General features: G+C 36.9%; 2 protein-coding genes across 3 annotated transcripts; both read right to left on the minus strand.

Moving 5' to 3' along the window:
• Positions 1–6: 6 nt before the first annotated feature.
• On the minus strand, positions 7–4,750 carry LOC135689406 (uncharacterized). Its single transcript, XM_065206620.2, has 2 exons — positions 3,619–4,750; positions 7–2,832 (listed from the first exon to the last, which is right to left on the minus strand). The coding sequence occupies exons 1-2, from the start codon at positions 3,734–3,736 to the stop codon at positions 1,334–1,336; spliced, it is 1,617 nt and encodes a 538-aa protein (XP_065062692.2). The 5' UTR covers positions 3,737–4,750; the 3' UTR covers positions 7–1,333.
• Positions 4,751–5,452: 702 nt separating this feature from the next.
• Positions 5,453–22,036, minus strand: LOC135689409 (uncharacterized). Of its 2 annotated transcripts, XM_065206623.2 has the most exons (8): positions 21,988–22,036; positions 17,829–17,918; positions 15,728–15,871; positions 14,568–14,711; positions 13,096–13,209; positions 12,528–12,587; positions 11,451–11,492; positions 5,453–10,540 (listed from the first exon to the last, which is right to left on the minus strand). In XM_065206623.2, exons 3-8 carry the CDS (start codon positions 15,789–15,791, stop codon positions 6,327–6,329), a joined length of 4,638 nt encoding a protein of 1,545 aa, XP_065062695.2. In that variant the 5' UTR covers positions 15,792–15,871; positions 17,829–17,918; positions 21,988–22,036; the 3' UTR covers positions 5,453–6,326. The 2 variants fall into 2 exon arrangements, with proteins under 2 accessions (XP_065062695.2, XP_065062694.2); XM_065206622.2 differs by lacking the exon at positions 21,988–22,036 and having other exon boundaries at positions 17,829–18,553.
• Between the last annotated feature and the right edge of the window lie 30 nt (positions 22,037–22,066).

The raw sequence follows: 22,066 nt of genomic DNA on the forward strand, positions 1-22,066 counted from the left end.
GCAATGGAAATTCTGATGCATTTGCTATTTTAATTATTAACAAATTACCAGAACTAAAGTTCACAAGCAATCATTATTCAAATAATAATATTGTCATTTTCGTTATTACAATTTTCTATCGAATCGTCAAATTAACTTCTAAATCTTCTTTAAAATCTGCTTCAATGCTTGAAGTTCGTCAAATAGATTTCATGTGGCATAAAGACAAAATATGTTTAAATTAAAGACGAATAAAAAATATCATATATCGTCAGCCTTGCAACAAAAATTTTAAGCTTGTAAATGCCATAAAGACAAATGCTCTTTTATTTTGATGATTATCTCTTCTATTGCTTTCCACTTTCATAGTGCAATACTTAAATTTTTAGTGCAAATTATCCCTCTCATGCAGCGCAAAATATCGGATCTGAAACAGAATGTTCTTCGTCAACTACACTCATTGCTGAATAATTATCGTGGCAAGTAAAAACTAAATCTTGATACCAGTTTTATGAATTTTTTTTGGCATCATACTTTTTAAAATACGATGAGTTTCAGCTTTTAATCACAATAACTGCCAAAAATCCTTCAGCTCAAGGGCCAACGAAGTATTCAAATAGCCTTTTAAAACAACATTGTTTGACTACAATGATTTATGTGATGTTTGAGAACGGGTTTTCTAGGACGACTTGTATGATATTTCACCCAAAGTGTCGGATTTAATTAGAAAGAGGGGGAACAAAATTTAGTAGTATTCGGGCAGTGAATGAGCAGTTCAAAAATGAGGCCCACGACAAAGTCGCTTTTTGCTACAATTACATTATGAAGGCAGTCTATTGTGCGCCTCAAACATTGTTGTTCTCTTTGGCACTATTTCTCAGCTATGCCGTACGTCAGTATTAATCATACAATCTCATTTGATATTAGATAAACATAGTATATATACTGTCTATCATATTTTACTTCTTTTAAGACAATTGACAGATACTAAAGTTCCTTAAGACACCTGTCAATCAACAATTGGCCAATCAGTGAGCATGACACCACTCACATGCTTATTGGTCAGCAAATATTGATTGAAAGATGGCCTAAGCCATCTAAGTATCTGTAGATTCCCTTTACGTATCCTGTAGCTTTAATGTAAGTTTACAATCCTGCCTTTTATCCATCAGACAATAAAGGCTTGCGTCAAAGTTTAATTTTCTTTCAAAAAGTGGCATTTATGATTTGGCATAACTCAGTTACTTGAGCTCTTTTTAATGTCTTATGTTTTCTTTAAGGCCTTTAAACTCTCTTGGATATAATGCATACATTGAATAAATGCATGAAACATGTATGCTATTCCTTCATTGCTTTAACCTTTGATTACATCTGCAATTATTCGCTGTCGGATCTTTTGCCACTGAGAGCTGACTGGCCTACGCTGTGGATCGCTCGAGAAAAACTGCACGCGCATTATTTTTTCTGGCTTGAGCGGCAGCGTCGATTTTGGCTTCATCCGGTTTGAAAATGCTTTCATAGGTGGCCTGGCTTTCCCTTTGCCAGCTGCAACCTTTGATGTATTTGCTTTGACTTTTGGTGCCCGAAACGCTTTAGAGTTCACACCTTTCTTTGGTTTGAGGCTCACTTTCTGTCCTTTAAGCGTTGAGGAGGGCCGTTTTGAATTTGCTGCTGGTGAACCACTTGCATATCCTTTAGAAGGGTATCCACCGGGTGGCATCCCCGGAAAACCACTTGGTATTCCGGGAAATTTGCCTGGCATTCCAGGAATTCCGACCATGTTCGAAGGAATCTTCCAGTTGCTGCCTCCACCACCTCCACCGTAACCTATGCCCCAGGCATTGGGTCCACTGCCCCATCCAGCGCCTGCACCTCCGCCCCAACCACCTGATGACGTCGTCCGTGATCCTCCATTAGTTTTTGAAGAGCTGCCTGACTGGGAGCTTGAGGATGACGATGTTGAGGCTGATGCTTTTGCATTTACATTTGCACTCGCAGAAACCTTTCCTCTTGCCCTCGAACCTTTACCCATGAAAGGATACCTCGGTTTTGGAGAAGAAAAGTTTTTGCCATTATATTTAGGGGCTACCCCTCGTACCCGCCCACCAGTCTGCTGTTTATTGACCACGTGTGTATCTGTTGTTGTGTGTCCAGGAGCTTTAAGCACAGAATTTGATACAGTATGAGAGCTCGTACCAGTGTTCAGGTTCAAGTGATTTCCGGACCAAGAATGATCTCTTGCGTATAATAAACGTTGTGGACGATTCCATCGGTACATGTTTAGTTGTAAGGGCGCCCTGTACACAAAGTTAGGCATTCGGTTTCTCAGCATGGCTTGAGAATAAACTAACGGCCTTCTTGCGACATAATTGTAAGGGCGCAGCTGAGGATACATAAAATTGCGTCGTTGCGCATACATATAGGGATTCGGCCTGTAAAAATTTGTGTATAATCGTGGATTGTACATGTAATTTGCACGCGGGCTGTAGACATTAAGGGCACGGTGTGAAGCAAGAGCACTTCGCCTTGGCGCCTGAACCACGCTCGGTCGCTGCATATAATTGGGATCTCTTCTTGCAAACGTTGCAATATTCCGAGGTGCTGAATGCATCAATATTTTTCTTTGAGGCAACAAAGGATTAATCCGAGGGGCGAATAGATTACGGCGAGATGCTGCCGCTTGGTTCCTTTGCTGTAATCTGTTATAAACGTTGGGTGTCAAAACAGCTGGAGTAACATACTTGTAACCACGGACAGCTGGTCTCTGGTAGCGCTGAGCTCTAGCTATAGTGTACCTTTTTGTTTCTGGAACATTATGGAGCCGGTATGGTTCTTGTGCAGGAGTATCGTCAACTAAATCAAAGGAAAAAAAACCATAAGATATAATTCCTGTTGAACCTAAATATGAATAGCAAAGGATGTATCATTTGCAGCACGAAAAGGACCTATTATTGTACTAATTCAGCTTTGGGAAAATTTTTGCCTGTTTTCACCTTGGCCTATTTCAGGAATGGACCTAATGATGCAGCATCAATACCACGATGGAAGAAATTGACTGCAGTACGAAGTGGGATCAGTTTTTAGTTAACTTTTCAGTGTAATGGTCGCTGGGCAGTTACAATATATTGCTCCCAGCGATATCGTTTCTGTTGTGCTTGTAGAGTAGCTTATTGCTGGGGTAATTGGTAAGTTTTCCTAGTAAATTTTTATATGGAATACAAAATAATGTTTTTAAGCATGTGCTGGATGTCTCTACCTGGTAGCGGAAATTTCACTGCAGGCTCTTAGGCTCTTATATGAATGAAGAATTAGCTATGTATTCAATAACTTTCATAGAGGATCTTTTCCTTTCTGCTTCCAATTTTCATAATTACCTCAAACCAACCAAATTTTGGTTCTCTTTCATAAGTACTTTTTACATATAAAAACCCGCAAATCTTCCATAAAAAATCTTTCTTGGAAGTATGCGACATATACATGAGAATAAAAACGACACAGAATAGGAAACGGTCGAAAGTATGCATCTGAAAGTTATAGCAGTAATCACTTAAGAAGATGGGTAGCTTGCGGAGGTATTTCATCAGACTTATTGGTTATACTTTCTGACAGGAAGACAAACTTAATAGCAGAATACAATACCGTATGCATGTGCAAACGAATCCTCCAACAACTGATAATCTTCCTGGCTGCCCCGAGCAAAATAACAGCATGCCGTAAATGCGATATAGATCGCAACAACATGTCGCAACAACGACATTTTACTAGCTTGTTAATCGAAATCAGAACTCGCTGTTTTGTTTTTCATCTGTGAAACCTCTAGCTGAATGCGCGTAAAATGCATTGGAGCGGATAGCAGTGGTCAGTGGAATCAGTGAGCGCAGTTTGCCTAATAGCATGATTGCGACGGCAATTATAAAGCGGGTTAACGAGCATTGTCATTGATCGCAACTGGTCAGTCGAAACCAGTGAGTTTCAATGGATTTATTATTGTACGCGTAACTACGAATCGGGCTCGTCAGAGCTGACCGGGTAAGCAAGCAAAAAACCAGTGACCTTGTAACTCAATTGTGAACTCACTTGCTGACTCTATAGACTGGAGGTAGTACCCTAGTTAGTCTACTGCAGTAATAATTTGCCAAAAGGTCAAGTCAAAGCCTAACAATTCCACTGCTTAGAAATTTGAGTTTCATCCATTCCGAGGTCAAAATAATTTTTTCCTTAATAATTATTTCATAAAATAATTTCATAAAATTTAGGCCAACATGTGCCTATTTGAACTTTCTAAAATCCGAGAAAACTACCCTTCTTTTTAATTTTTCAACGCGAAATTAATTTGAGCTGATGCTTTAGCACACTGGTTTACTCTTGAAATTATTAATTCAGTTTCAGCACTTGCTTCTTGCAGGAATCAAAGTCAACAGTAAGGATCATAAAAGTACCCTTTTAAACCTTTTATGTATACTGTGCATTTTTAAGATTATATATCTCGCATTTATTGGCCGGATCGGCCGGATGAGGGGTCTATAAATAAGCTTTGCTATTAGATCCCTTCTCAACCATTTGGTTTATTTATAAAGAATCAACTTGATTACATGTTTCCGTTCAAATTAGGCATCCTACTTCAATTCAACTAATTCGTTGTTCTTTCATTCATTAGTTTTACTTTATCGTTGATTGTAATTTCTTGTAATTCCTTGATGATTGAAATGAAAATTTTTGTCTTATCTCTTATGTCTATTGCCGGCGAGTGATATCTCTTGAAAGGTCTCAGCAGAAATTGCTACATTGTGTTGATCTTTGAAGCACTTTGAAGCGTGCAAATAGGCAACGTAGAATCACTTATTCAACGAGAAATGTTTGCAACTTTTCTGCTTGATATCAAGGCAACTAGCGTGAAGAGACAGTAAACTTCAAATATAACTAAGTTTTCATATCTAGAATATATACCAAGAAATTATTTCTATGTCGACGTTCTTATCAAAATTATTTAAGCATATAAGTAAAGAGCTGCCACAAGATAAAGAATTCAATCAAAGGAGCATTGGACACTCAGAAAAAAGGAATACAATTTTTTACTTGTTCCTATAGTTTTTGGAGATTTTTATTTACCTATTTTTATATCCCCTGAAAACTTTCAATATTGACCTCTGTTTCTGAGCATCTTAATTCATGAAAGATCACTTTATTACGGCCATAATAGATCTCAATAAATAAAAGTTGCTTCAACATCTCAAAATCAGGCCAAATTTTGAACTTAGAGGAGAGCTGAATTACATCAACATTACAAGCATTGCTATACGAGTTTTAAATCAAAACAAGAGCAAGCGATCATCAATCAATATATCAACATCATCGATCAATCAATCGTTCAATCAATATCAGCGATCTACGTAATATATCAAAAGACTACATACTTGAGTCTTAAATCCTGCCATTGGTTGCGTCAGAAATAATCAATAAAAAATGAGAGAAATACGTTTTGTAAAGTATTTTTTGGCAATCATGTTGCTTATCGTATATTAATATAACATGATGGTCTTTTTTAGTTAAAAAAGATAAATTACAAGGCAAAGGAAAACATGATAGCGTTCTTATTGTTTTGACCACGCTACTTATATTTAATGCATAAAGGTCATAATGAGTTATAAAGGAAACTTTATTGAAAACATCAAAACTAAAAAGAAATTAAATGACCAGCTGAAATCTGAAAGGCACTTCAAGTATCCTGCTTTCATCTCAACCAAATTATAGTTGTGACATTTCAAGTAACTTTCATCTTAGAACATACCTTTTTAGACATGTTTAGTTTATCTGAAAAGTACTTAAATACTGGACTTAACTTTTAAATTTCATCCAATATGATCTAATGTTTTCAATTCTTCATTTAATATTTTCATTTTCATCTCTGTGCAAATAATCTGTGTTATTTTTAATTCGAAGAATTTTAAGCTTATTCTGTTCCAGTAAAAAATCTTTACCAGCTTCGTTTATATCTAGTCAACTTGAAATTGTCAATTCATGACACTGATAAATGTTAGTTTCTAGAAAAGTTACATTTCTGTTACTTTATTTTAAAATAGACCAAACTTAACCTCTTGATTTTATAAACTGCATTGTTAGTCTTTAATGATTTAGTAGTCTATAATTAACGCAAATTATTGGTTATAAGTGTTATAGACTAAGAACATTAGGCAGCTTGTATGCAAATTTCCGGCACTCTAAACTTGGGTGATTTCGTTTTTCGTGTCAATAGAAGCACCAAGTTCATTACATCATCTTGTTGAACTGAGTTACAATCGTATATCAAGGGTATCATTTTTACAAAAATATTCTTCTGATCTTGTCATTTATTTCCTCGGTAAATAGCCCCTTTTTACTGCTTGCCTGTGCAATCTTATCAAATCCCTTCCTTTACTAATTCCTAGAGACTGATGTCGTTTTCTAAGAATTGCCTCGTTGTAGTTTACTGTTTTCTTGACAATGTTGGATGTCTTGTGTGATTTGCGATGAAACCTTCGATTATGCTTATGATGTCTATGATGATGTTTTCTCTTTATCTTTATTCTATTTAGTTTTCGCTTGTTAGATTTTCCATGGTGTGCTACTGATGTCTTTTTGACGCTCAGCCCATCCTTGAAAGGAGATTTTACACTTTCAAAATTGCTATTCTCGATTAACGTTTCCCCTGGCAATGATCGCCCCGGGTCACGGAAAAAGAATTCCGCAGAGCTTCCCCTTGGTGATATCAGTTCCAAGTCGTTTTCGTCATTTTCCCCCTCCTTTAGGAAATAGTCCCGTTCTTTCTTGTTATGAAGCTTAAACAGACTTGGCCCAGCAACGTCAGTTTTTGCCACGAGGCCAGAGAATGCTGTTGCAGTTGGGGGTATGCGCCATTCCATGACGTCTTCACCTCCTTCCCTTACGTCACTGCTTGGCATTAGACCAACTGGAAAATCTGGTTCTGCTGTCTCTTTTGAAAAATAATTCTCCCCTTCTTCGTAGTTTTGGTATTCTTTAATTCGATTGCTTCTTAGCGGTTTCGCTCTAACTTTATAAACAGAACCGCTTGGATTAACACCCTTAAATTTGTTGAAGTCCGTACGCCCGTCATCGGCAACGTCTGTTCCATCGTCAATAGAAAGTCCAATCTTCCCCATGTTTTTTGTTCCACTCAGTTGGGGCTGATTGAGTACTTCTTTATGATCACGGTTGTTTTGCAATCCCAATCTTCCCAATGATTTTCCTCTGAATACATTTTTACTTTCCATGCTCGTTGGAGGGCTGTTCAAGTTCTGATGAGCTAATAGTTTCACAGGCATCAAATTTGTTTGCCGCAAAGGCTGCCAAACAGCTTTGATCTTTACTTTTTCAATAGGAGAAGCTTGACTGCGCTCTTTTTGTGTAGAATCGACGATTGCTTGCCTTGGCCCTCCAGAAAGATAAGAGTTTCCATTAAATCTGCTATAATATATACTGTTAGCATTCTGTAGTGCATTTCTAGATAAAGGAGACACACCGCCTGTACTTTTGTATTTGACAATTGCATCAGCAACAGCATCAGATAGCTGATCTTTGATCTTCTCCAAATTTCCGTTCTTCCCGCCAACATCGCTGAGACCATACGCCAAAACATTCAGTGGATTTTCTTGTGCCTCGGACAGTTGCTTGATCAAATTTGCAGGGTCGTGTTCAGGATTAGTTTGCAGTGTTCCTGGAAGAGCAGAGCTGAATGATATCTTTGGCAGTGACTGAAGTATCATTTGACTGTTTGGTATAAGAGACGATGGAGACTGCACCATCTGCGTGAAAGTAGCTGGGCCACCACATGCACCACTTGCGCAGGGACTGGAAGGGTTTGGACAAGGACCATTACAAGATGGTGGCGGAGGAGGTGGAGGAGGTGGAGGAGGCGGAGGGGGTGGAGGAGGTGGAGGAGGTGGAGGAGGTGGAGGAGGTGGAGGGGGTGGAGGAGGTGGAGGAGGTGGAGGTGGTGGAGGTGGTGGAGGGGGTGGTGCTGACGACTGGCAAGGCGTTTGACATGGTGGTGGGGAGGGTGGCGGTGCCTGAGCTGGTGGTGGGGCGACTGGTGGCGCCTGGACTGGTGGCGGGGCTGGGGGGCTAGCTGGGGCAGCCTGGGCTACTGGCCTTGGCGCTGGTCTGCGCACAACCTTTATGACTTTTACTGGAGGAGGTGGTGGAGGTGGTGGAGGAGGTGGAGGAGGGGCCTGTACATAAATGATCTTTTTTCTTGGTGGTGGAGGAGGTGGTGGAGGAGGTGGTGGTGGAGGTGGTGGTGGAGGTGGAGGTGGTGCAGCATAAACAGGAGGTAGAGGAGGTGGTGGAGCAGCTGCAGCCTCTTGCGGTGGCGGTAGTGGTGGCAAAGTAGCTTTTTGTGTTGGCTTCATGCAAGAGCAAGATGGTTGAGTGTTGCAATCGCAATTTTCATTATAATCCGTATACGTCTCTGATATCAACTTGAAACCAGGGAAATTGAACTCTTGGGGTGGCTCACTGTGTGGCCCTTGCCCAATATTAACCATTTGTGTAGTTTCAATAACTTGAGGAGAAGGGACAGTTGGCGTGTTTTGACGTTGCTGTACAGCAGGGTCTCTTAATTGCAAAGAAGAGGTTTCATAAGGATATGGCAGACTTTTTCTCGCGACAGGTAGGAAAGGCTGAGTGTATTGGTCCACGAAGTCCTGTCCCCCTCGTTGATTATAATTGTTAAGGTATGGCGTGTATTGATCAGCAAAGTCGGGATAGCTTCTCTGAGGCCAAGCGCCATATGGGGTATTCTGGCTACTGACACTGTTTAGAAGATTACCTCTTTTAGTTGATGAGGCGGACAGTCCTTGGTAAGCATTTTGTGGCCATTGATAACCGTAAGGACTACTACCGAAATAGCTTTGTTTACCAGCGGTGTCAGTATAAAGGGTGCCTAAAAATGCTGGTTGTTGATACATTCTACTGATAGATGGCTGAAAAGAGACTGAAGATCTACTAGAAACAGAATTGTAATCTTGCATGTTCTCGTACCCATTGTTGGATGGAAGCCAGGTGTTTTGATTGTCTTGTTGTCCATTATTTTGGTACGGCTGCTGCCAGTTGTTCCAATAAGGAGCCACGCTGCTTCCCGGCTTTGGGTTTGTGTCAGCCTCTGGACTGTAGCTGCTTGCATTTTTTTCTTGCCCATTTTGATATATATCTTGATGGCCAACGTAATTTGGGGTTAAAGAACTTTGATAACTGTTAGCTGAGACATTACCAACAGCCTGATTGATATTATTACTATTGGTATGTAAGTTATTGCGCTGAAAAGGATCCTGGTTACCATCTACTGTTTGGCTTTGTTTGTTTAAATGTTGTCCTTGTGCATAATTATCGACTGCATTCTTGAAGCTGTTGTCTAAAAATGACACTGGCAAATTAACAGTGGATGGTCCACCTGGCACCGGATAAGGAAACTGGCCCCGCGCAAAATTATTTTGTGAGGATGAGCCTTTGTTTCTCGATTCATAATTTAGAGGTATGCGCCTATGAAACTGCCCTGCAAGATATTGTGCGTTTCCTGCATCATCGCCATCATTTATGTGAAGGTTGATCTTAATTTTCGGACTCCGGTCCTGTTGAACCTGTTTGTTGACTTTTTGAGAGCCTTTACCGAGCTGCATATTTATTTCTGTACCAGCTGGATCTGAGTTTTTACTCATATGCCCACCGTATAGCTTTGATAATGACGACTGAACAGAATCTGGTTGCTGCACATTTGGAATACTTAACACAGGGGCATTTGCGTGGTTTTGAAAATTGTACGCTGGTCTGCCTATTTTTTGGTGTTCCGGTTGGTAAATGTTAAGATTCACATTTTTGGCGCCCTCTCCTTGCCCCATATTTCCTCCCAATTCCTTTTCTTGTTTCAACATCTCAAGCTCCCTTTCTTTCTCTGCGTTTTTAACCTGCTCTTCTCTCAACTTTTCTTCAATCATCCGCTCTTTCTCTTTCTCAATTTTAAATTCAAGCTCTTGTTGCCTTTCCTTTTCTTTCTCTTTTTCTACTTCTTTCTCTTTTTCCTTTATTTTCTCCTCTATTTTTTCCTTCTCTGCATCTTTCTCTTTCCCCTTTCCATCTTCACCTTTACTGTTTCCATTCTTCTCTTTCTCGCTTTTTTCGTTTTTCCCTTGATTCTCTTCATTTAATGCTGCCTCGTTCTTGTTTTCAGATGCCTCGGAACGATATTCAGCAGGCTCGTGTTCACCGGCTGTAGCTTGCAAAGGCATATATGGCATCGGCTTTCTGAAACTTAATCCATTAGAGACCTTCTCTGCGTTTTCGCTATTGCTATTTTCTATTTTGGGATTATCTGTAGCCTCTTTCATAACTTCCATAGCAACTACATTCTCGTCATTATGATTAGCTGATTGCAAAAATTTGCTCTTCTTGGGGGCCAGATCCAAGAGCTCAATTTCAGAATTTTCATTTACACTTGTTTGGCCTAAAAATCGGTGGGCGTCATTTGATGGCATGAGAATATTCTGTTTTTTCCAGAGTTTGTTAGGTTTTCCTGAAACAAACAAATTCCTCTTACCCTTTACATAGACTAATTTAATATAAACTCTTTTTTTTAAGAAAATTAAGTTTTACAATGTATCGAGTTAAAGTCTCAGGACTTCTTTACAATATTAATGTTAAATTAGATTAAAAGGCTCCATCTATATTAGTCTGTTAAATTTTCTTGAATCTTTTTTAAAATCTTTTTTGAATAAATCTTTAAATTTTCTAGTTTGTTAAATCTTAAACTAAAACACTTTGATCCCAAAAACCAAAATCAAAACATTGCCGAAATTGTTCAATCAAAACATTGCCGAAATTTTTCAATCAATTTTTAGATGAAATTTGGGGATCATAGATTCCCTGAAGACCATACTAAATCGCTCTGTATTGATACTGATCGTTACTGAATGCTCTGTAGACCTAGCATGGGAAGCGACCAAACTGCACTTTTTGCTGGAAAGAACCATTAAATGCTTGTTGCCTAGATCAAATACTGAATTTATTTATAATTTCTTCGGCAACATACAACTTGCAGACACCCAATCAAAACTGCAAGGAGTTCTCTTGTCTACTATCGAAGACTTTGTTGTCTCAAAATAGGAAAACACCGATTGAACTAAAAACATAGGGAGCACTCCTGATTTCTTGAAAGTTTCTTTTAAACATTTCACTATTTAAAAATCCAGAGCGACATTGAGCTCTAGAATTACAAATCGAAAGACGAAATTTGAACATTTCACCATGACACGAAACTTTCAATGTTTTACTAAAACAGTTAGTATTGGAAGATAAGTCTCGATAACAAAGAACAGCTTTTTGCAGTGACGTCATGTTGAAACAACAGCCTTAAATAAACATTTTACTTCACAATCGATCTTTCTAAGAACAAAGTCATCTGAAGGAATGTCCTTATCACTTACTAAATTTGCCAGCACTGTTTGAGGTCGTGCGTTCCCGATTTTCTAAAATTGAGAAATTTAAGATTATATTTATATTTCAGCCTGTTAGATAAGCTGATATTTTGCTTAAAAGTTCTGGGTTGATATTACCGCAGGAAGAAAACCCTCTTGTCTGAGAATCTGCCGAAGCTGAGTGAATTAGATACAAGGAAGGAATATAGTAACTAAATTGGGTTAAGGATACATTAAGTCAAACATTGTATATCAGTTATTATCTATTTCCGGGATGCCTCAAAAACTAACGTTGGACACACCTTAAACAGAAAGCAGTAGTTTCCAAACAACTAACAAATCCCTCAAGCATTGAACAATCCCTATATGGTTTTTCTAGATAGGTACTAATTTCGAGAAAGCCCCCAGCACTACAATACGGTAGGAATCCAATAACGTAAACGGTATGGAAGAGCTGTAAAAAAGGAGTAAATGATAGTGCTTAAATGCAAGTAAATTATAAATGTAAATGCTAAAATATCATACTTTCTTTTAGCCATAACTGAAGTTTTCCTATGACGGTGATACCGACCTCTTATTAAAAGTGATTACATTCAAATTGCATGCTTTTGCAAATGATACTTGCAAGAACGATATTTTAATGACTTTAAAAGAAGTGAGAAATTGATTCTTGCGTGCTCATAGCATGCTCACATTTGACTTACTGGTTTAAAAACCAATAAAAATTTCTTATTTCAGTGTTTCATTTGCTTATTAACCCGAATTTCGTTAAAATTGTATTGACTCTGCATAACCTAGTGTAAATTATGAATAATAAGATATTTACTTTTTTCTCAGCGTGACAGAGATATACACTCCATTGAAAGTTTCGAGAAGGATAGTTATAACTATGACAAATGCAATACCACTAGCTATATAATCAGCTTCCCATCTTTAATGTTTAGAACTGTAATACTGTATTGAAATATTTTTGAAATATCTTTTGCATCTATGCTGATATCCATCAAGTTTGGACATCTATCAATTGATCGAATGTAATTATATTAATAAAATTAACAACAAATACGCTATGCTTCCATTACCAACCTTTTGCAAAAGGACGTTTAATTTTGCTTCTCTTGTCAACACTTTGCAACTTGATATCATCTAAATGGAGGAGAAAATCTTGATATTTGAACTTACGTTTGATATCATACTTACATAAAAACATTTGTTATTCCACAAAAAGCATTCTACAGTTCTAAACATCTAGGTCGTTTTACAAAACGATTTTGTTTGAGAGAGGAATGAAGGGGTGTCAATAAACGAAAAAATTCATTTTGAAAATGCCAAGAAACCATAAAAACTGCGAATATTAAATAGACAAAATGAAGACAAGGAAACAGGATTTATCAAGGACATTTTTCCTGCTTTCAAGGGTGAAAGGAAAAGGCCGCAAAAGTGCATGCGTAGAGCTGTCGATTTCATTCGATCCTGGCCTAATTTCTGTTAAGTAAGCTTGATTAGACATAAAAATATATCTTACAAAAAAAATGGTTTATGTCACAAAAATGACAACGAAAAAGCAAATTCTTTAAGATATACTAAAGTTCTTCCATTGCATTGATTTGCGTGCCCAGTTTATTTAACAAGACATTGTGCATTAAAAGCATACCAGTTTTCTGCTTGTTTGACTTTTTCACTCCTCTTTGCTGATGCAGGGATGTCACAATGTCATTTTGCGAGTCTTTGAATATCTTCTTTGATCCATCTAGCCATTTCACTTTTCCTGAAGCATAAAACATTAACGTTTCTTGAAAAGAGGAAGCAACTGAGCAAAAGCTTGAGGAGCTAATCTTACTTTTAATGTCTCACAAAGGATCCCGTCTAAGGTCTTTTTGGTCGATCTTATTTTTATAAAGCAAATTGGTTTCAGGCATGCTTCAACAATCTCATAGTATATCTGTAAGAAATTCAAACAAAAAAGATTTAAGTTTGAATTTAATCCTAGATTTTCTAAACGCATTAAGCTACTTTCAACGCGCCTTCATATCCACGTAGAGCAATGAACTGCGTTTTAACTGGAGACTTTGCGCTGTCTTCATGATTAAAAATACAAAATCTTGAATACATACTTGTTTCCATTTGAGGCAAAAAGTAAAAAATATGGGACAGTTGCAAATAAACAGAGATCTCTCTAACTCATAAATGGATTGTACCCAAATCTAGAAACTATTTCAATAATTCTTGAATAAGGAATGCTGTAATAAGCAGATACACAAAAGGAACGGTTTCTCAAAATTCCAGAAGACACACCCTTGTCTTGGGCGCATACAAATTCTGCCTAGTTAACGCTAAACTAATGAATATAGGATTTTTTAACAGGGCTTGGAGAAATTTCACTTCACATTTCCTAAGGGCTGCAAGGAAAAACTGCCTCTTTTGCTCTAGTTTTCTCTTTCTCTTGCTACAAACACCTATAACTTGTTGATACACTAAACATTCTTTCGGTTTCAATACACAGTAGAGAGACTGATTCATTTAGCAAAAGAGTCCCACTTTATTAGATACACATTATCAAAGGCAGAATGCCAAAAAACTTAGTTATATTACTGGCTATACTATCCGATCAAAGGAATTTTGAAATAATTTATTTATGTATCAAACATTTTGTGATAAGTTTTCAGGAATTTTTACACATAACTGCACAGAAAAGCGTAAAAATGAAATCAGCAAAAACAACCAAAGTACACAATGGAGAATAAAAGTTTATTTCACACGCAAACTTATCTATCAAATGGAATATAATTTTTTAATTTTACATCAGACTAAAACTAATTTCTAATTAGAAATACTTATAAATGATGGTAAACTGTAAAAATATCTTAGAAAAAGTATGTTTCTAGGTTAATTGAAAATTGCAAATCATCTGATATTTTCACATAGCAGTCTTTATAGAGATGCATAAATTTCTAAAAAGCGTGCATCAACAAAGGCGCAAACAATAGTCCCCTTCAAATGTAAGAAATTCGTGAAAAATTTGATAAGACTTGATAAGTAACTGTGCAATGATGAGAGTCCGTTCCGTTATCTTTGTTAGCAGAGATCTTTAGATCTAAAGACGTGAAAACTAATAAGAATAAGCACCTGTTCTGCCTTTTGTAGACGTAGGAGTCCTCTTCAAGGCTTTTTGGTCTCTTTTGGCTGATCTTTGATTATGTATTGATGTAACAATATCGCCCTGGTTGTCCTTGAATATTTTGTGGCTCTCATCCAACCATCTGATTTTTCCTGTAAGGAAAAGATTAATTAAGATGATAAAAAGTGGGTCATTTAAAAAGGAATTCAAGTATTCATTGTTATCATAAAATAATTAAGGGCTTTTTAATCAGTTAGCTAGGCAGTAGAAGATATCTGAGAACCAAGTGTTGAAAAGATGACCAGAATATACACACGAACTTAATAAAATCATACACGAACTGCCAACACGTTTCATACACCAAAAAACTACTTGATTTGTCATGTTTATGTATAACGTCAGAAAAATGGCTTATTTCACTGACAAGTGTATCTCTCCATTATTTCGAATGCAAATAAACTGCAAAAGTATGATTGACAGTTCACAATCATAATTCATTCCCATTAAAAGTGTTTATAGGCCTATTGAGAAGACAGAGAAATTTTCTGAATGTCGAAACATGCTTAAATAAAAAGGATTCAGGAAAATTTCATCATTACAGGAAGAAACGGCACAAAAAGTTCTTGTCTAGCCATACCTTTTCGTGATTTGTGGCAGGAATAGCTCACGTCAAAGATTAAGAGTTCTCAACGTGGATATCTTTGACGTTAACAGTTTACTGATACGACCAACAATGTGTCCTTAAAGGCAATCTGTCACGACGTTGATTGATTATAAAAACAAAGGGATTTTTTATTGCTTCCAGTCCCCCTTTAACCTATCGCATTGTAAAAAATATGGCGGAGCGCTGGAATCGTGTTTAGGCTATTGTTCTCGTTAACCAATCTACAACGAGACAGATTGCCTTTAAGGCATACAAATGAGACATAGTGCCTTTAAGACTCAAAGGTGGGACATATTGCTTTATAGGCTCATAGAGGGAAAATAGTGTCTTTAAGGCTGACAGATGGGATATAGTGTATTTAGCCCTCACAAATGGGACATGGTGCGTTTAAGGCTCCTAGATTGGACATAATTTCTTTAAGGCAACCTATCATTTTCTAAGGCCTAACTAAATGCACCAAACTGCCTACTCTTTGTTAAACCATGAAAGTTTTCAAGAACCTACCGGCCTTCTTTCCATGCAACGGCTGACTGTGCCTTTTCGAAGCACGGACATCTTTCTTTGTCATTCGCCTATCGTGAATTGAAACAACAATATCTCCATCATGGTCTCTGAAAACTTTGTGGGCTTCGTCAACCCAATGAATCCCTGAAACGAAACGATCCTTGGTTGGTCTTGGCAAAATAATTGAATGCAAAGACAATCATAATGAGACTGAAGAACCTTCTTAATATAAAATATAACAATTTTATTCGAAGGACTTAAGGAACTACAGTGCTTCTGACCCTTCATTTAGTTATAGATTCTGGAATTTTATTAAGTATTTCAACCAACATAAATCGCTCAACTTGATAAGGGTTGTAGTTATCACGGGTTCACCTGGCAAGGGCTACAAACGTAAGGCATATCAGAACGTGCAAATGACACGAGAACACAAAGATCTTACGATCAAATATCTTTCTTACGGAAATGAAGCTCTTTGCTAAAGAATCAAAACTTTGTTTCAATGTTTATCATTAATATTGTCGTAACAATACCATATTCTCCGCTTGCGATTTTTTTATTTCTCTGAAAAACGTTAATGTTTTGATAATTTTTCAAACTTTGAACCGGTAGAATCAATTATTTTTAACCACTCACAAAAGGGACTGCTCACGTAGCAGGTGCATATGAAGTAACAGAAATGGCAACAAGCAGGCCTAGTACACATTAAAACAGATCGAGCAAAGACAGCCAGAAACAAGAAGTCTGCCACCCAATTGCAGAGTCACATAGCTAATATCACGGTAAACGATCACTTTCCACGTAGGACCACATTTTGGTAAATCATACGAATTATCTTTGACCCAGATATCTGTCACTTAGAAAATATAACTTTTGATCCATTGCACACGCTATTTTATCTGCCTGCAAAAGAATAATATCATAAAAACAAGATATTACAGGAAAGCGAGTTTTGTGTAGTTTCTTCCAATTCGTGTAAATGACAGAAAGTGACAGGAAAGAGGATGGAAAGTTTTTCTAACACCAGTCACTCCCATTTTGTGTACCCTTTAAACAGAACTTTTAGAAACCCAATTCAAGAATTTACGGTAGCAGTGGGGGCTTATTCGAGGGGGGGCTTATTGACGATTTGAAGTTCTAGGATGGGGGCTTTTTCGAGGGGGGGGCTTTTTCGAGGGGTAATTCGGGTAATTCGGGGGGTAATTCGAGGATTTACGGTATGCAAATCAAAGAATTTATTTTTTTTCGACGCCAACAGCATAATACTATTAAGTGACAAGATTCGTTGCTCTTTACTGCAATAACCATAGTGCTCGCACCCTATGCCTAATAAGTACTGTACCAGTACAAAAATCATAGGTCGAGCCTTGGGTCAAGACAATGATCTTCTGTATAGCTGCCAAGTGCTGTAGGTTGCTAGTTGTGTTTAATTAATACGGTAAATATAGGATAATTAATTTAGTTAGCAGGCCATGCTGCAACTGCCAAAAAAAACCAGGAGAATAGGCTATTGCATAGAGTGACCTTAGCTACCTAGGTTGTAAATATATGTTTTTGATCGACTATTTGATACGAAGGGAAACATGAGATTGTGTTAACTATATTCTCGAGCCTGTATTTAGCTAGTATATTACCGTCTGTTGATTACTAGATAACGAAAGCACTTTCATGAGATACAACTTTACAGTAGACTACAGCTGCAATCTGATCAATTACAAATCAGTTAATTAGAAGAGAAGCAATTTGAGCTGTTGTGGTTCTGATGATCACTAGATTTTCTAATTGCAGATGATGTTTTCATACAGAAAAATTACTGTTCAAAAAATTCCCTGATGGGTTTATTCCAAAAATGAGTCACTGACGACCCTAGATCTCTGCCTAGTGTACAAAGAAATAAAAGTTGTTTAAGCAACAGAAATGAACTTACTTATACTCGCGAAAGAAATTTACCTAATGTTTATGTGCAAAGCGGTTGTAAAAAAGGAATTGGCATAAAAACCATACTGGCCATGGCCTATACCAATAACACACAGCCTTGATCATTCATTGTAAGTATTGTAAGCTATGATTGACCAAAAGCTTAAAGAAAAATTCATGGTACCTGTTTTATTTTTGGTCGACTTTCCCTCCTTTGAATGGCTAGCTCTTTTCTTTGACTTGCTTTTAGCATCTTTTGACGCAGTCAGGCTGTCTACAAGAAGAAACAGTGTCAGCAAAGAAGCAATGGCGAAAATCTTTCGAAAATTAGCTGCATCCATCGTTATCTCGAATTTCCTAGCAGCATTTTATTTTCAAAGGCGCTGGTGATCAACATCGCATTCATGACGAAAGTTCTTTGCGCAGGAAGCGAATTGATCGACTGTTTAACAGTGCGTGTAAACTTTAGCGATGCTAAGTGGGTACTTGCCCATTGCTATAATCCAACTAGGATAAGATCGTCAACTAAATGCTAGAATTACTCTTGCTCGAACCTTGTTGTTCTGTTCATCAAGTATGAAGCATAAACGTCAAGCTTGCTCAACAATTAAATCACTAGAAAAACCTTCTTTTAAATCACTTAAGAAAGATTTTCAATGTTTATGGGTATTTTCTGGACTCTAAAGCTGCTTTTAGGCGCTAATGCACGAAGTTATCTGTAACTAGCTTTGACCTGGGGATCTGCAAGGACTAGGACAACAAACCGAATACAATTAAGATGTTGGGTTTCGCCATTTTTCCTTTCCCCGAAGCCCAGGGTTGCTAAAAAATCAAACGAACGGGAGGGGAGGGCCAGTCTGATATTTCTTGGTCGACGACCTGGCTGCTTCAAACAGTACAAGGACCGAGATACCGGGGGCCGGGGGCCGGGGGGCCGGGGCTAAAAAACTTATGTTCTATAAGTAAACTACTTTATTTTGTAAAAATATCGCTGTTGTTATACTGATTTATCAGGGCTGCCCCCCCCCCCCCCAACAAAAGTTGCATCTCGGTCTTTGAAAAAGTATAACCTTAGATAAATCAGTGTAGACAAAAGGAGTTCGTTTTCACCTTACTACTCCATCGGAAACATTCTCAATAGTCAAGCGGCACTGATTGAACAACCTCAACAGTCATGTGCTCGTGTTTCTGATTGACCTATTTCTATCCACAACTTGGTATATATATTTCCTAGCGTAGAGTTTTCGATCTATGTTCTGACGTTTTAAACTCTGAAGAGTGTCAGATAAAAAGCTTCAGTTAACTCAAATGTTTGATTTTTTCAAAGCCATTTTCAAGTTTTGTACCACCAGAAAATTGTTTGAATGTTGATTTACTATAGAAAAAAGAAAGGGGCTATGGAGTACGTTTTTCCTTGTGGCTTGTATGATATTGTTCTGGGGGGAGGGAGACAGTAGTAGTAGTATTTTGGAAAACAAATGAAAAATAGAAAAGCACAGCGCAAAGTGTTGGATGTTTCAAGAAATTTTGGCAGTGATTAATCACTGCCAAAAGTCTTGGAACATTAACGTTTAATTTCAAAGGCAAATTCAGTCATCCCCCTCTCCCCCTAGTAATGTTGATTTACTATAAAAAAGAACTTCACTTATGAAAACCTATCAATACTAACCATTTTTAAAAACAACTTAAAAATTTCTCTCTCCAACTACGCGATCACAATCTACGCTAAAAATCTGAGCACGCCTCTCCCAACTCCAACGGAGCTAAACAAGCAATCCATCAATTTAAAGCAACAGGATGCTATTTAGCGTGCTTGAAAACCAAAATCCGTCTAAAAAGCGACTACGGACAGTAATAATGATAACAAAAGAACAATGATATCTATGCTATACAGATTTTACTTCAAACGTTATATTACAACAACAGCGCAAAGTGTTGGGCCTAGGTAAACTAACGTCAGTTTTCAAAGGCAGCCATCTCCCTCTCCCCCTAGGAACAATGTTGACTTACAATAGAAAAAGAAAGGGATTGTGGAGTACGTTTTTTCATGTGGCTTGTAGGATATTTTCTATACTTTCAACATTGTTTTGGGGGGGAAAGGGGGTAGAAGTATCGGGAAAACAAATGACAAATAGAAAAGCACAGCGGAAAATGTTGGGTGTTCCAAGTAATTTTGGCAGTGATTGTAGTTGAGAGTCGTTTGTGTCATCAGCAAAATTTATCGCACATTGATGGATTTTGATTTCTACATTCATTGGTATTTGCGATTGAGCTAATATTTTTGAGTTAAAAAAGATTAGCTGAAAATTTTATAGCCAGTAAAAAAAGTTTTCCAGGCATCCCCTAAATAGCTGTAGCGTTATTCTTCATGAACATATGCTATTCATCATATTATGAAACTACAATCACAGTTTAGGAAAAAAGCACAATCTTAGGCACCAGCATTTTGGTGATTTTGACCGGATGTTGCAATCTCAGCCCTAGCACAACTTAGAAGTTATGTCCCTTTCGTTAACAGATTTTTTTCGGAATAGAGTAGCTGGATTTATATTTTTGTGAAAGGGGTTTGGGTACAATATGTTTAACAAAATCAAATTTCTTGCAAATTTAGTTATAGAAAACAGTTCGCATTTTTAAATTTTGGGAGATTGAATTAAGTCTTTGATTTGTTAATGCAAAGGTCAGCAGCTAATTGGACAAATATGCCTTCTACCTAATTCTTAGCATTTTATTTACATTTTATACACAAATCCTTTTGCTGGTTGAATTGTCAGAAGTTTGATCAAGTATCAGTTAATTTAATGATAATTCTAGAGGTTCCCCAAACCAAAATGCAGATGTACTGAATTCGAAAAAATGCACATTATGCCTCTCAACACTCTCTCACATAACTGTGTTAGTTTGTACATTTGTGTACATTACCTCTGTACTATATTTTTCATAAAGTCATTTCTATATGTTTATAAAAAAATTTTTGGCCCCCCAACCCCCCAACCCCCCAAATGTCAAAATTCTAACAAAAGATCAAAATATTGTGATGTAATCTTTAAACTTTGAAATTTAAGAGTATAATGGTGGCCCTTTATCTTACATATTATATGATTCCAACCTGTTTGTCCTCTAGACCCCAAAACATGAAAATTGGAGGAAATCAAAGCAAAAGCACCTTGTGGCTAGATAAGCTTTTTTCATCAATTGGTTATCGCAACAGAAGAAAGCAATTCCTAAAGCAAAAAATAATTTTTACTTTCTTGTTCAAAACAAGTGAACAAGCATCAATATTTTGTTGTCATAGACAGCAATACAATATAAGGGAAAATTTAGATTTCAAAAATAATGGACATTTGCTTGCAGTACTGTCTGACAGTGTGATTGGAGTCACATATGTGCACATATTCTAAGTATGAGAACATTGATCATTTGATAAGATTTGCAAGGAAAACGGTCATTTGAATAGGTTGCCAGGAAATATAAATTAAGTTGAAAACAGGAAAAGCATATTCAGTTGGTGTAATAGTCAGGGGTTTTGTTGGCAAGATGCAATTCTGCTTTTGGATATTCAATGAGTTTATTTTATTTGGAACTTTGGAACCTTAGTTTTAGGCATTAAGAAATTTTTTAAGGAAATTTAACCTGTCATTTCACCTTTACTAATTCAATACTATTATATGATAATTGTACCACCTGATTTTGTTAAAAGCTTATAAAATAGATAAGTACTGGTTTCAATTCGCTTTTGAAAGCTATTATTTTTTGCACAATGTAAATAGAAAAAGAGAAAGATAATAGTCTTGTAATATTTACTTTGTTTTGGTTTTGTCCTTGAATTATTCTCCTAGCTTTGATCTATAATTAATTATAGAACTTTGAAAACTATATCTATCATTTTCTTAAAATCCATTTATTTTGTCATCTAGAACAGGTGTTTTTAATAAGTAATTATTGTGTCTTTTCAAATGACAGAAAAATAAAATAAAAATTGCTCTAGCTGGAATTTTTTTGGCATTTTGGGCCATCTGACCGACTTTCTTAAAAGGGTAAAGTGACATGTTTATAAATATTATTCATGAATAAAAATCTATCTCAATTAAATACGGGATGGCATTGACACAAAACCAGCGTGGAAATTGTTATTTTCGAACCAAGTGGGTTCTGCTGAACACGTTTATTATTAACTGTCATCAGTGTAAACCGCCACTAAAAGCTTCAATTTGCAGCAACAGGTTCGGTAAATCAAATTTGAAATGAAAATAAATTATCAAAAGACTCTTTAGGCCAACAAGTGTCTTTTCTACATGTAAATATTACTAACATCATAAAAATACAATATCACAAAAAGTTACCTAAATTTTCTTCGTAGGGAACAAGTTATTGATTGACCCAAGGTCGGTTAGATACGAGATTTGATAGCTAACGATTAGG

The sequence above is a fragment of the Rhopilema esculentum genome, chromosome 5 (assembly GCF_057945365.1).
Source record: "Rhopilema esculentum isolate cy_ngs chromosome 5, ASM5794536v1, whole genome shotgun sequence".
NCBI lineage: Eukaryota > Metazoa > Cnidaria > Scyphozoa > Rhizostomeae > Rhizostomatidae > Rhopilema > Rhopilema esculentum.

What these genes read in the sequence shown, in the direction of transcription:
- LOC135689409 (XM_065206622.2), bottom strand. Translation starts at nt 17,985, where the DNA reads ATGGATGCAGCTAATTTTCGAAAGATTTTCGCCATTGCTTCTTTGCTG. An exon ending in GTCTACAAAAGGCAGAACAG is followed by an intron (nt 13,210 to 14,567) that starts GTGCTTATTCTT and finishes TTTATGCTTCAG; the next exon opens with GAAAAGTGAAATGGCTAGAT. An exon ending in AAACAGTGCTGGCAAATTTA is followed by an intron (nt 10,541 to 11,450) that starts GTAAGTGATAAG and finishes TGTTTGTTTCAG; the next exon opens with GAAAACCTAACAAACTCTGG.
- LOC135689406 (XM_065206620.2), bottom strand. Translation starts at nt 3,736, where the DNA reads ATGTCGTTGTTGCGACATGTTGTTGCGATCTATATCGCATTTACGGCA. An exon ending in TTCGTTTGCACATGCATACG is followed by an intron (nt 2,833 to 3,618) that starts GTATTGTATTCT and finishes CCTTTGATTTAG; the next exon opens with TTGACGATACTCCTGCACAA.